Source organism: Nerophis lumbriciformis, linkage group LG15 (genome assembly GCF_033978685.3).
Source record: "Nerophis lumbriciformis linkage group LG15, RoL_Nlum_v2.1, whole genome shotgun sequence".
In the NCBI taxonomy this organism is placed as follows: domain Eukaryota; kingdom Metazoa; phylum Chordata; class Actinopteri; order Syngnathiformes; family Syngnathidae; genus Nerophis; species Nerophis lumbriciformis.
Window position 1 is genome coordinate 8,076,365 of NC_084562.2, and position 15,700 is coordinate 8,092,064.

The window sequence follows — 15,700 nt, forward strand, 5'->3', positions numbered from 1 at the left end:
AGTTTGGACACACCTTCTCCTCATTCAATGCGTTTTCTTTATTTTCATGACTATTTACATTGTAGATTGTCACTGAAGGCATCACAACTATGAATGAACACATGTGGAGTTATGTACTTAACAAAAAAAAGTGAACTAACTGAAAACATGTTTTATATTCCAGTTTCTTCAAAATAGCCACCCTTTGCTCTGATTACTGCTTTGCACACTCTTGGCATTCTCTCGATGAGCTTCAAGCACACCTGTTAGGTGAAAACCAAAGGATGGAATAGGCTAAAAATGTAGTAGCAATATAAAATATAACATATATGTAATATTTACATATATATACTGATGTATTATATTAGAATATTATATTATATTTTAAATAATATATACAATATGTATAATATATATAATATAATAATAATAATAATAATAATGATAATATATAATATAATATATATATATATACACTTTGTCCTACCATCGCTTGTGTTTTCTCACACCAAGTTGTTGCAATAGCGCGGAGTTTAGCGCCGAATCCGACTGCCACTTGCAGGTACATGTTGACGAAACAGTCCCGGGTAAAATGTTACAGTCAAATAAACGCAGAAGTAATTATTTTACAGACATCAGAGAAGATAGCAGAAAATAGAATAACTCTGCAGAGCAGAGAGAAGGGGCCTGGCAAAGAGCATGTGCTAGAAATGCCCACATTAGTACATCCATCAATCTGTGATGTCACAAATGGCCCACTGTGGAAAAAACCCCACTGCAAAACACAGCATTCAATTTTAGTTGTCATACACTTCATAGTATTTTTCTTCGGCATGAGTACGTCTGACACTAAAATCCTTAATCTGTTGGCCTGATCAAGCTGTTGAATGATGATTTCCCACACTGTGTGTGGTAGCGATAGCAATGGATAAATCTCAAGGCCCAAAGAAAGTGGACCAAAGTGTCCGTCTTAAAAGGCTAAAGAGCTTAAGTTCCTGCCTGTCTCACAGACGTACTCCACCCCGTATTGCCTAGTTTGAAAGCAAAGGCCAGGGATTTAAACGTGCACTGAACTATTTATTTTTTATAATATGTATTTATTCAATTGATAGGGAAATCATAACACGGGTACTGAGAAAACAGACACTTTTTTTTGTCTCCCTCCCCCCCAAAAAATACACAGAAATAAAAAATACAAAAAAAATAAAAATAAAAGTAAAATAATAACACCCCCTCCCACCCCCTGACTTATTTATATTTACGCTGCGTTTTGCCTCGGAAAAGCAAACTACAATTGCATTAAAAACCCCAAACGACCTGTTTGAATATTCAAGAAGTAGTGAAAACAGAACTTACTGTGTGAGTGCACATCTACAGTTATCCAAATAATGTTTTAGTAGAATTAAAACATTATACTGCAAATTCCATTTTATTTTGTATATTTCCATATTTCTGTGTTTATTTCCAATTTTTTTAGTTCCACTTCCTGTCTGGCTCCACCACTCTGGCCTTTGCGCTGTCTTCCTCACCTGTCCCTGATTGGCAATCTGTGCACACCTGTCCTTTTTTTTTATACTCGTCCATCCTGCAGACAGCGCCGGATCATTGTTTTGCTTGTGCTTCCTGTGAGATTTTGACATTTAAGTCAGGTTTACCTGCGCTACACCTGGTGTTCAAGGCCGGCAGACCGTAACAGGTACTATTTGCGGCTAGCATAATATTTTCACCGGTTCCTTATTCTCTGTTATGAAATAAAATACAAGACAAGATCAAAGGTATCCAAACAAAAATAAAGACTACTACCTACTACTCTGTTTAAATAATGTTTGTCCTCAAAGTCCTCCCGTGTCCAGGGACTAATTCTCTGAACTTAATATTAACAAAATCTGCTTGTTAATTTCCTGTTAATATCTGCTGTAACATGTTTCTATCTACACTTCTTAAATTGTACTAATCACTCATTCCTTAGTGTTGTTTCTAGCTAGCTTAGAAGTTATCTTAGCTATTAGCATGCCTGCTGCTTGCTCTCAGTGTGTTAAAGTTAATGTACCGGTACCACTGATAGTCACACACACACACACACACACTAGGTGTGGTGAAATTAACCTCTGCATTTGACCCATCCCCTTGTTCCACCCCCTGGGAAGTGAGGGGAGCAGTGAGCAGCAGCGGTGGCAGCACTCGGGAATCATTTTGTTGATTTTAACGCCCAATTCCAACCCTTGATGCTGAGTGCCAAGCAGGGAGGTTTGAACTCACGACCTACTGATCTCAGGGCGGACACTCTAACCACAAGGCCACTGAGCAGGCTTAACATATTTAGTCTCATCCTAATACTTGTTAACGATCGCAATGGTTGACTAAATGTAAATAAAATATTAGCCAGAGGGGATCTGCGTTAATCTGCACTGGTTATCAGGGTTGACTTAATTGAAGGGGGTGCCCTGGGACTGAGGGAGCTATGGGGAGCACCCCCCAAACCTCTATACTTTGAACCCTGGGTCTTATAAGACGGTGTGGCTGATGTATGTATTTTTCTTTGCTAAGCCCATAAAAAAGGTTTAAGAAAAAAAAAACAATACATTGAGAAGGTATTTTATTGTTTGTGCTACTACGCCATCTGTTGGACAAGTTCGCTCACTGCAGATGCTGCAGTGTCCTTCCACTTGTGCTTTTTTTTTTTTTTTTTTTCAATCACGGTACTGTTCAGTCTTCTTACCATCCATAGCATTTCTATTCGTATGGATTCTTTAGTCATCACTTCAAGCAATGTTTTTAAGTTTACAGTATAACTAAAACTACTATAATTTACTAAACCCTCCTATGTGTGATGTCTGTAGGAGTCTTTTCATGCAAATTTGTACATGCTATTGTACGGAAATGACGCTAACGCCATTAGCAATGGCTAATATGCTAACACGTTTACGAGCGTCTGTGTTAGTATTAGTAACTTCCAACAGCATTCTTTCTTAATTGTTTTAGTTTCACAAATTCCTCAGTAAACTCACCAACATGTCACCGTGGAGTTATTGAGTATGTATAGCTGATAGGAGTTAGTGGGTTCATGACGATGACAACTGTTTTGTTTGATCGGCTGTTTTACTGCCGTGTTACAGACACTGTTTGGAAACAATTAAGGTATGTAAATAAATATTTATCTTTATGTGTAAACAACTCATTTCGCAATGTAAATATATGCGGTGTATAGTCCGGTGCGGCTAATATATGTAAAAAAAATTCCCTTAGTTAGTGGGAACGGCTAATATACGCTGTTGCACTGTGTAGTTCGGAAAATACGGTGTTTGAAGCCAGTGCTGGCAATCCAAGACACCGCCGTTTTAGCTTAATAGTAGTACGCTGCTCTTTCACACAGGCAATGTGGGTTTGAGCCCCACTCGGAGTACTATAAAAAAAAAAATACGCAGTCGACAGAGAGAGAGCACACAATGGCCAGACAAGGCTGAGCTGCTTGTGGTTGACAGCCATGAACACCAATCATTGCATTCCGCTGTCAAAATTGGGAGCCCCTGATTGGGTGGTAAGCCTGTGCATGAAGGCACCCTTAATGATGATCACATATGTAACAGTAACTAACCTTCCTTTGCTGTTTTCTCGGCAGGGCATACAGTTTTTGATGTGTGGTTTTCTTTTGATCAATTGTTCCTGCGTCCCACAATAACAATAGGCTTACGCCGAAAAAAATTACAGGGTTTATTTTCACTTTTCTTCCTGACAAACGGTAACAAGAATAGCAAAAAAATAATACAGATGACATTAGCACAAACAGTCTTGAGTCAAATTTGCATACGTTTAACACATGGGTGTCAAACTCTGGCCCACGGGCCAAATTTGGCCCGCCGTGTAATTTCACTTGGCCCGTGAGGTGATATCAAATTAACACTAGAGCTGGCCCGCCGATTATATACAGCGGCGGTGCCGCGGTTCACCGCTAATTCTCATACTTGCACGCCCCCAAGACTGTGGAGAGATATAATGACTGATGAACACCTTCGTTCGATAATGAAGGTTGCCTCAGCTCAAAGCCTGAGCCCCGACATTAATGAACTAGTATCTAAGAAAAGATGGCAGGTATCTCACTTGGGCACATCAGATTAGATCAGTGTGTTGCAAACTGAGCAGTTTAAAGTCCTGAATGGTTGGTTTATTCATTATTTTATTTTAAAATGTATTAGCCTGTGGAAAAAGTTAATGTTGATCTTTACCTCAGAAGGCTGCAAATAGAAAAGAGGCATTCAATTTTTATTTAAATTGTATTTGATATGCCATTGATATTTTTTAATTATTATTATTATTTGAAACTCGATTTTGCATGTCACTATAAAGTTATATAAGCCTTGCTTGTTCAATATTTAATGAAAAACTTGTTTGGGTCCCTATCAAAAAGGTTAATTTGTTCAACCTTGGCCCGCGGCTTTGTTCAGTTTTAAATTTTGGCCCACTCTGTATTTGAGTTTGACACCCCTGGTTTAACACGTTTAAACGTGGTCAAAAAACCTGTTGCTCCATGCCCTGTTCGACCTTCCAAAACAAAACATTGTCACCTTTATTACAGTTGCTGACAATTTACGACAGTTACTCGCACTTTACGACACCCAGTCTAAACAGAGCAAACTAATCGAGCACAACTACATGGCTAGGAAGTGAACGATAATATTTTAAACTATATACCAATAATATAGCAAAATACCACATATACAGTCATGTAAGCTATTGTTGTATAATCAAATTTACTGTAAACAAAGCATGATATGTAAACATAAGAAATATGTGTAATTATGTCCGAAATGGCTCTAACAACGTACGTTTTCAAGAAAATCTGCCGATACTGATCAGTGGCAGATCAATCGACGCATCCATACTATTTACCAATTATTATAATGTGTAGCCCTGAAAATATTACCGTTCTCCAACAAAGAACATGCTAATCTAAAATACTTTTGTATAAAGATCACTGTTTCCCAGAGAATTGCAATCTACGGTGTAATTGTAGCAGTGGTGGATGGAGGGAACGTAAAGACGTAATCGTGCATTGACATTTTTCTCAAAAGTGAATTAAAAACACGACACATTTTAAGAACTACAAACACATGTTCTTTTGCAGCTTATTTTTTATTTAAAATTTTTGGTCATTGTCACAAACAAAACGGAGCCACCTGCCAGTGCACCCTCCTCTTATGATCTGGCAGATCCCGTGCGTTAAAATGTGTTTTCCAAAGCGGCAAATTTATTCGGTCCAAATGTATTCTTGGCAGGCCTAAATGAATGCACGGGAAACATGGAAGATCTACTGTACACTACAATTTAGTGAATGTCAACTAGAGATGTGACGTCGGTGAACGAGTCGAGTCTTATCAGTGACTCTTTTAAGTGAATGATTCAAACCAATTTGCAGTTGAGAGCCATTTTTACATGAAATGATCAACTCTGCCTTCATTAAGACACCTAACTTGACTATAGCCACAAGGACAAAACATTGAACATTTTAAAATGTTCACTTCACAGTAGGGTTAGTACAATTTTGCAGTCACATTTATATAAAGTCCAAAGTTTTGTCTTAGTTTTATTTATATTTTGTTACACATTGTATTCATGTATTATTTGCAGGCTTTATTTTTTTTCTGTATTGTTAAAATGCTATTTGTAGGTGAGGGAAAAAACATTTTAAATAGTGATGTCACTGTCAAATCATTGAGGTAAGGTTCCGCCTTTTGGAATGTCTACAATAAAACAAAGGCCAAATAAAATCAATATGATAAATATCTTAAAGTATTTCCCTTTAAAGGGCACTGAATCCACATTATAATGTCAATGGAAGATTTTGGCGACAGAAAAAAAAACCTTGAAAAAACATGTCTGGTGTGCAGAGCAACTGAATTTTGAATTAGATTTAATTTGATTAAATTAATTGAAGAATACTGCTTTGATGAAAGAAAGACTCTGGATTCCAACATGATTCATTCGTACTGACACAAATGGTCATCATTATTATCATAAGTTTGTGGTGGTTTGTCTCCTACTCGATAAAACTCAAAACAATCCAGTGATTCTCCTCCTTTTAATGTGGCATTGTTTGGAAAATTCAAAAGAGCCAGATATTTTTATATCCAGATGTCAAAACATTTTGCTCGTTATGCTTGCTAGAGGGGTTCTGACTTATATACACAGACTCAAATGAACCAAACCAAACCTGAGCAATTGTGTTTTAAATTTAACTGGTCATAATGTACCTTGTTAAAGTACAATATTAAGATGTTCAGACTCCACAGTATAACCGCTCGTTGGCAACTCGCGCGCTGATTGCCAGCTGGTAGCGAGGGGTCACTTATACCTACCGTATTTTCCGTAATATAAACAACTATTTTTTTCCCCAAGCTTTGAACCCTGCGGCTTATACAAAGGTGTGGCTGATCTGTGGATTTTTCCCCGCTAACGGCTAAATTATGGAATGGATTACCGTATTTTCCGGACTATAAGGCGCATTTATAATCCTTTTTATTCCTCCAAATTCGACAGTGCGCCTTATAACCCGGTGCGCCTAATCTACGGAATAATTCTGGTTTTGCTTACCGACCTCGAAGCAATTTTATTTGATGCATGGTGTAATGATAAGTGTGGCCAGTAGATGGCAGTCAGACATAAGATAAACGTGTAGACTGCACTATGATGGCAATATGACTCAAGTAAACAACACCAACATTTTATATGTTCCATTGAAAATATAGAACATTACACATGGCGCTCAAAAATCTATCAAAATGTTTTAGTACGTCTTTGGTAAGCTATGAAACTGCACCGCTTGATGTGCTTCAACATACGAGTATTATTATGGTGTATGTATAACGTAAGACATATTATCTGGCGTTTTGTTTCGCAATATTATGCAAAAGCGACTTTTTTTACCTTCTGGTACTTGCTGATCTGTATTTGGGATCTGCATAATCCATTTTCTACCGCTTATCCCTTTTGGGGTCGCGGGGGGCGCTGGAGCCTATCCCAGCTACAATCGGGCGGAAGGCGGGGTACACCCTGGACAAGTCGCTACCTCATCGCAGGGCCAACACAGATAGACAGACAACATTCACACTCACATTCACACACTAGGGCCAATTTAGTGTTGCCAATCAACCTATCCCCAGGTGCATGTCTTTGGAGATTATATATATATATATATATATATATATATATATATATATATATATATATATATATATATATATATATATATATATATATATATATATATATATATATGAAATACTTGACTTAGTATTTCGTGAAGTATTTCATATATATATATATATATATATATATATATATATATATATATATATATATATATATATATATAAAATAAAATAAATATATATTTATAGCTGGAATTCACTAAAAGTCAAACAATTTCTTATATATATATATATATATATATGTATGTGTATATATATATATATATATATATATATATATGAAATACTTGACTTAGTATTTCGTCAAGTATTTCTTATATATATATATATATATATATATATATATATATATATATATATATATATATATATATATATATATATATATATATATAAAACAGTATATGAAATACTTGGTGAAATCTAGCTGTAAATATACTCTTCCCCTCTTAACCACACCCCCAACCACGCCCCCCACCTCCCGAAATCGGAGGTCTCAAGATGGCAAGTATGGAGAAGTGTTGTATCTGAAATAGCTGCAATCGCCCTTATGCTTCTCTTAAGGTATTCATGTGTGATTTCCAAAAGCGCCTGTACATCAATCAATCAATCAATGTTTATTTATATAGCCCTAAATCACAAGTGTCTCAAAGGGCTGCACAAGCCACAACGACATCCTCGGTACAAAGCCCACATAAGGGCAAGGAAAAACTCACCCCAGTGGGACGTCGATGTGAATGACTATGAGAAACCTTGGAGAGGACCGCATATGTGGGTAACCCCCCCCCCCCTCTAGGGGACATGACCTCTGTACATGTACAAGAAGGAGAAACACGGGCATGTCTGGATGACTCGCCTCCATCTTTCTAGTGGTTGCTGCCGAGTTACTGAACGGGTTGTTATGAAGCTGGCTGTGGCACGTTCTTTCTGACGTCACTTCCTGTGTGGGGCGCGGTCTTTCTGGCGTCACTTCCTCTCCGAACTCACTTTGTAAATGATCAATGATTCCACACAAAGCTAAGTGCCGGAGATTCAAGGAATACACGGCGCACTTACCCGTGTAAAAATTTGTCCGAGGAGGGCAACCTTAAACGCTGGTTTAGTGTGGCTGAAACGATGCTTAGGCTAAATGATTATTCGTTTAAGGAGTTATCCGGCTTAATGTAGACATAGCCTTAACCACCCCCAAATAAAGAAAAGGAAACCAGGCAACATGTCCATACTTGCCAACCTTGAGACCTCCGATTTCGGGAGGTGGGGGGTGGGGGGCGTGGTCGGGGGCGTGGTTGGGGGCGTGGTTTAGAGTATTTCATTCATATATGTATGTATATATATATATGCATGAAATACTTGACTTTCAGTGAATTCTAGCTATATATATATTTATTTATTTTATTATATATATAAATAAAATAAATACTTGAATTTCAGTGTTCATTTATTTACACATATACACACACATAACACTCATCTACTCATTGTTGTACTTGAAAATACAATGCAATACAATTCCGGGGCAATGGCACCTATCAAATACACAGTAATGAAAACACAGTTGTTCTACTAACTGTACTGTGTGTTATGAGAGTAGAGTATGTGTGTGTGTGGCCCTTTAATAGGTGACAGCATGTGAGGTGAGTGACGTCAGTGAGTGTGTGGGCGAGAGAAGAGAGGGAGCGTAGCGTGAGTGCGGGGAGGGACTAGTTGGTTTTGTGTTGGATTGGCTGTGTGCAAGCAATCAATAAAGCAAGATTTGCAACTAATCGCTGGACTCATCATTCACCCTAAAGTCGTCCGCTGTGGAGACCCACTGCCGGGGTAAGGTGAAAAGGTGTTGCCCCGAGCATACATCGGCCCTGGAGAAGTGTCTCCCCTGCGCTCTTAGACTATGGTCTTGTTCTTCTGCGTCGTCTCCTTGTGTGCGCACACTGGACTCAGGTCCGCATGGAGCTGGAGGGGATGTGGCCTCCAGCTCCGGCTGAATTCCGGGAGATTTTCGGGAGAAAATTTCTTCCGGGAGGTTTTCGGGAGAGGTGCTGAATTTCGGGAGTCTCCCGGAAAATCCGGGAGGGTTGGCAAGTATGCATGTCAGTAATTGTGAAACTGTTGCTCTTGAAGCTATAAGCCCCTTCTGCGAGATCCTGCACATGCACGTTACGACGACTGAATCGAGTACCCGACTCACTTTACTAGTGACTCGCAAGATATAGCGGCGGTACAGCTCGGTTGGTAGAGTGGCCGTGCCAGCAACTTGAGGATTCCAGGTTCGATTCCCGCTTCCGCCATCCTAGTCACTGCCGTTGTGTTCTTGGGCAAGACCCTTGTGACAGTCTCTCACTGTCGTCCGGGTTCCATGGACCACCAAAGAGGGACTTGACTGGAGCAGGTTTGTGACTTGGCTTTATTTTTCAACAAATACTCAGTCTCGTCGGGTCGCTTTTCAGCTCCTCTTCCTGCTCGCTCTTCGGTACGCTTTTCAGCCTGCCTCGTTGTCGCCTTCGTCTGCCTCTCGCTCTCTTCCGCGCTACATTCACTGCTGGCTCTCCAACTCCCTCTGCCTCGTCGTTCACGGCTGCCGCCCTTTTATACACTGAGAGGAGATTATATACTTGTGCCCAGGTGGGCGATCCACGCACCTGACATTTATCTCGGCGTCGATCCCGGTGCGCCCCGCCTCGCCGCTGGCCCGCCGGCCACGCCTCCTCGCCGCCATCTCGGGGTCGGCCCCGGCGTGCCCTGTCTCGCTGTCGGTCTGCCGGCCACGCCTCCCCACAACACTTTACCCACCTCCTCCCAGTGCCACCCACACTGGACTTAAATATTGGGTTTCACTATGTAAAAGCACTTTGAGTCACTAGAGAAAACCGCTATATAAATATAATTCACTTCACACTTCACATATCGAGTCGGCCAAATGAATCGAGGTTCCCATCACTAATGCCAGGCTTGTCCACCAACATTCTAAACCACTAAAGCAGCTGATATTATATCACAAGCAGATCAAAACAATGATGAGCATACTGTATGTATTGTCAATTGTCAATGTCCTCTAAGGGTGAGGGTAATAAATTGGAGCACAGGCCATAAAAAACAAACGCCTTGCACATACTAAACAGTTACAGAAAGTGATTAGTGTCATTCTTGAGGAGTTATCAATGTGCTGTAGAAGCTAACACAGCGAACAAAAGCCTGTCGAGAGTATTGTGTGTGTGTGCAGAGGGATGGAGGGACATTCAGCACTGTCAGCACGCTACTTCTTGTCCTGTATCCTTCCCAAGGTGACTTCTCTGCTGTTGGCAGGCAGAGCTTTGAAAACAGCCCTTTCCAATCTCTCCCTGCTCCTCCCACACACACACACACACACACATACACTCTTAATCCACATTTGCACAACATTCAGGTCTTTTTTTTTTTTTTAAATCTAAATATTAATATATTGCATTCTCATGTTGCAAAAATATACAAGCACACTCAATATCTTTGCTGGGCCTGTCTGTTGTCTGCAGGTTTTGTTTCCGGTGGCTTTTTAGTAAAGTAGGACTTAGCGTTTAATTTTTTTTTTTTTTTTTTTTGCAGTTGTCGTAGTAGAGAGCCCACGCGGCAGTACTCACACCTCCCACACATTCACATACAGGAAGATGATTTGTAGTTTGAGAGTAGTGTCTGTGTGCCTCAATGTTTGAGACAGAAAAAAAACCCAAAAAAACAGAATTTTGAGGATATGGGGTGACTTTTTTGTGCACCTTGCAGGTGTGGGACACAGTGTTTCCCACAGAACGGCAATCTATCTGTGGAGGTGAAGGCGTGGTCAAAAATGGCATAATCGTGTCATTTGCATAATTGGCTTTACTGCATGTATTTAAAAAAAGTTATAATAAATTGTTGTACATGAAGTTCACACACATGTTGGAATCGTGTTAAATTAACTTGGTATAAACTTACTCAGTGGTTAGAGTGTCCGCCCTGAGATCGGTAGGTCGTGAGTTCAAACCCGGGCCGAGTCATACCAAAGACTATAAAAATGGGACCCATTACCTCCCTGCTTGGCACTCAACACCAAGGGTTGGAATTGGGGGTTAAATCACCAAAAATGATTCCCGGGCGCGGCCACCGCTGCTGCCCACTGCTCCCCTCACCTCCCAGGGGGTGAACAAGGGGATGGGTCAAATGCAGAGGACACATTTCACCACAATTGTCACGACTGGGACTATGGCGTGGTTTGTTCTCCCGAGGTGCAAAAGATTTGGACCATACGTGGCGTGAAGGGGAGTACATGATTTATTTAAACACTATAACTACAAAAAAAAAGGATCAAACAAAAGGCGCGCACAGGGGCGGAAGTACAAAACTTGCACAAAGGCAGAAACTATGAACAATTAAACAAAACTTGCAAACTATGGCATGAATAAAGAAAACTTACTTGGATGAAAAAACGGCATGAAAAAGCGCAGCAAGGGTCATAAGGGTGTGTGGAGAGTATAAATGCGGGATGTCGCCAGAAAGCCAAACTGAAAACAATGAACTTAAATACTACAGACATGATTAACGAAAACAGGTGCGTGATTCAAAACGTGAAACAGGTGCGTGACGTGACAGGTGAAAACTAATGGGTTGCTATGGTGACAAACAAGAGTGCACAATGAGTCCAAACGTGGAACAGGTGAAACTAATGGGTAACTATGGAAACAAGACAAGGGAGTGAAAAGCCAGAAACTAAAGAGTCCAATAACTAAACAAAACAAAACATGACTAAAACAAAACATGATTACACAGACATGACAACAATTAGTGTGTTTGTGACAATCATTAGTACTTTAACTTTGAAAACTGGAAAAAAAAAAAACAAATGCAACTATACAGGGTAAATGTGGGCTTTTATACTTCTAGCTTAATGCTAACATACAATGGACAAGCTCATTGACAGGCTAACAGAAATTAGCACTGCGATCATTTCAAACTTGTATAAATTAGATTTTTAACCAAAAATGCAAAAAGCCACCAAAATCTGTGAAAACAAATATTGGCAGCTAACTTTGTACTACTATAGGCTAGTCTGACTATTGGTACTGGTATTTATTCACTTGTGGCGGGCCACCACAAGTGAATGAATGTATGGGAAACATTGGGATGAACGAAATACAATCGTAGTTTGCTTTTGATATGATGTGGTTTTCGAGTTCAATTCTTGACATAATTTGGCCCAATTTTTGGATAGCGTCTTTATCGTGAGTTCAACCATTTCACGTAACAAACTGTTCGTATATCATTCCACAGGAACCAGTGCCGAAATAGAATCTGTCCATTTGTCCCAGGGCTTGAACCAGGGTCCACCGAATGAGAGCGCGAGAGTGCAAGATGTCAACTCAAACTCTCAAGGTGTCACAGCGAATTATGTTTACCAACGTACTCTTGCACGGCCACACCTGCTGGCCTCCCTGAGACTGGGAGGTTGTGAGTTCAAACCCTGGCCGAGTCATACCAAAGACTACAACAAATTGGACCCATTGCCTCCCTGCTTGGCACTCAGCATCAAGGGTTGGAATTGGTGGTTAAATCACCAAATTATTCCCGAGCGCGGCGCACACTGCTGCTCACCGCTCCCCTCACCTCCCAGGGGGTGAACATGGGGATGGGTCAAATGCAGAGGACACATTTCACCACACCCACTGTGTGTGTGACAAACGTTTAACTTTAACTTTAATTTTTGTGTAAAAAGGGACCCAATAGTGATTTTATGACGACTTTGTGGTCCAGATAGCACATATTTGATATGTTTTGGTGTCAATTTGGCTCCAAACACTCTTTTACGACCTGTTTTGGAATCGGTCTGCAAGATCTTTCCAATTTGCAAATGAAACCAATCTTTTTGCAAGTTTAAATATATGTATTCACGTCGTCGCCGCAATTTAAAAAAAAATACACAATCGGAAATACTTCCATCACGGTGTAGCCAGACCGCATAGCCCTGACAACTAGAGATGTCCGATAATATCGGCAGGCCGATAAATGCGTTAAAATGTAATATCGGAAATTATCGATATCGTTTTTTTTATTATCGGTATCGTTTTTTTTGTTTTGTTTTTTTTGTTTTTGTTTTTGTTTTTATTAAATCTACATAAAAAACACAAGATACACTTACAATTAGTGCACCAACCCAAAAAACCTCCCTCCCCTATTTACACTCATTCACACAAAAGGGTTGTTTCTTTCTGTAATTAATATTCTGGTTCCTACATTATATATCAATATATATCAATACAGTCTGCAAGGGATACAGTCCGTAAGCACGCATGATTGTACGTGCTGCTGGTCCACTAATAGTACTAACCTTTAACAGTTAATTTTACTAATTTTCATTCACTGGTTTCTATGTAACTGTTTTTATATTATTTTACTTTCTTTTTTATTCAAGAAAATGTTTTTAATTTATTTATCTTATTTTATTTTATTAATTTAAAAAAAAAAAGGACCTTATCTTCACCATACCTGGTTGTTCAAATTAGGCATAATAATGTGTTAATTCCACGACTGTATATATCGGTTGATATCGGTATCGGTTGATATCGGTAATTAAAGAGTTGGGCAATATCGGAATATCGGCAAAAAGCCATTATCGGACATCCCTACTGACAACATAGGCCTTACGCCAACATACATGAACCGCCACGCCCTGATGAGTGTTTTGTACTCATGTTTACTTTTTCTCTGTGTATTATTTGTTTAGTTCCTTGTGCACAGGCGTCCACACCTGCTGCCTGATTGGCAACCGAGACACACCTGCACCCGGTTGCCAATCAGTCTCCTATTTTGTCCAGTTAAATTGTCATTTGCACTTCTCTGCTCTGCCAATTGCTTTGCTTCCTGGACAAGTGATGTTGCGTCTCTTGCGCAATCCCGTTTGCACTGGACTTCTTTTATTTATTTATTTATTTTTTCTAGTCACGTGTTTTCCACTTCCTTGTGAGTGCGCTTTTTTTTTTGCTATATCAAATAATATAATTTTTACTCACTCTTGTCTGCTGCATCTCGGGGTCCCGTCGCCTCAAAACCACCTCGATTTGACACTTTTGCATTGTTTTAACGCGAGTATCCAACATTCAATCAATCAATCAATCAATCAATGTTTACTTATATAGCCCTAAATCATGAGTGTCTCAAAGGGCTGCACAAGCCACAACGACATCCTCGGCTCAGATTCCACATCAGGGCGAGAAAAAAACTCAACCCAATGGGATGACAATGATAAACCTTGGAGGGGACCATTGTAACAGTTATAAATCAAAAAAGATTAACTTCATCATAAGTCCTCCTTTTAATATTTCTGGCTGTCTGGAACAGACTAATTAGATCTACATTATTTTATTTTGGAAAAAAAATTGCTTAGATTTTCATGCATCAGACCTTTTGGAACGAATTACTAACAAAAACCGAGGTACTACTACTGTACGACCAAATAGGCCGTTGTCCTGTCTCTCCACATTGGGTTGTCTATTTCAGTCCAGGTTAATTCCTCTCATGGGGATAGGTGTTCTCAATTCCGGTCTTTTTTTTTTTTTTTTCCTTTATTCCGTCGTTCCCTCGCTAATTGCTTAAGAGGATTCAACCTGCTGCTGCAGTATTAGGCATGGGTGCACACACAAGCAATCAGATCAGCTCGGGACTCTACACACACTTGTTGATGCCTGCACCGAGGTGCGACTGATAACTTCCCACCACTTAGTACCCCAATTTGAACCCAAACCCCCGACCTTGCAGGGTAATGCGGCTGCAGGATTACATTCAAAAAGTGTGACTGAACAAATCTGTTGATGGAATGAAGCATAGACTTAGAGTTATCATGACTTCCACACCATCTAAACATGCGTTCATGGGCAGCCCCATCCTTAGAACGCTCTCCACTTGGCATCTTGTCTTCTACTATTGCACACACACACACACCTCCAGCCCAAATATAGCATAGTAAGCCACACAGCATCTCTTACCTTTGTGACAGTCATGCAGAATCAGTGGGTAAGATGCAGGCCAGTGTCCCGATCAAGCAGAGATCAATGCTGCGGGAGTGGCAGAGTGATGAGGAGGAGAGTAGGGAAGCTTGCTTTGCAGAGAGGGCGAGAGAGAGAGAGAGAGAGAGAGAGAGAGAAAAGAGGAGGGGACAGACAGGTTAGTGTGTCTGGCTCACTAAGAACCGAAAGGCTAAATTGCTACTGCAGTGAAGTCATGGCTGTGGCTGTGTGTGCACTTGGTCACTAAGAGAGGGAAAAGCTCCCTGCAGGATACACCCCTCCTTCCTGCCTCGACACATGCACGCATGGAAACACCACACACACACACACACACACACACACACACACACTGATTGACGATGCAAACAAAGTCTGACTGCCCGGGCTTTGTCCCTCGATCTCACAATGCGATTAGCCATGGGCTAATACAACTTTATTGATGAGAGGCCATGCAAAGCCGTGCACGGGGAGTGACTCTGCAGAAACAGGATGATGGCGAAGGAGGGGGAGGGT

General features: G+C 40.3%; 1 protein-coding gene across 1 annotated transcript in view; it reads right to left on the reverse strand.

Moving 5' to 3' along the window:
* Positions 1-15,396, reverse strand: part of coro2ba (coronin, actin binding protein, 2Ba) — a 116,402-nt gene extending 101,006 nt beyond the window's left edge. The window contains exon 1 of the mRNA XM_061974916.2: positions 15,167-15,396. Within this exon, the coding sequence (XP_061830900.2) occupies positions 15,167-15,181 (15 nt within the window). The 5' untranslated portion in view covers positions 15,182-15,396. The remainder of the gene's footprint in view (positions 1-15,166) is intronic.
* Positions 15,397-15,700: the final 304 nt, after the last annotated feature.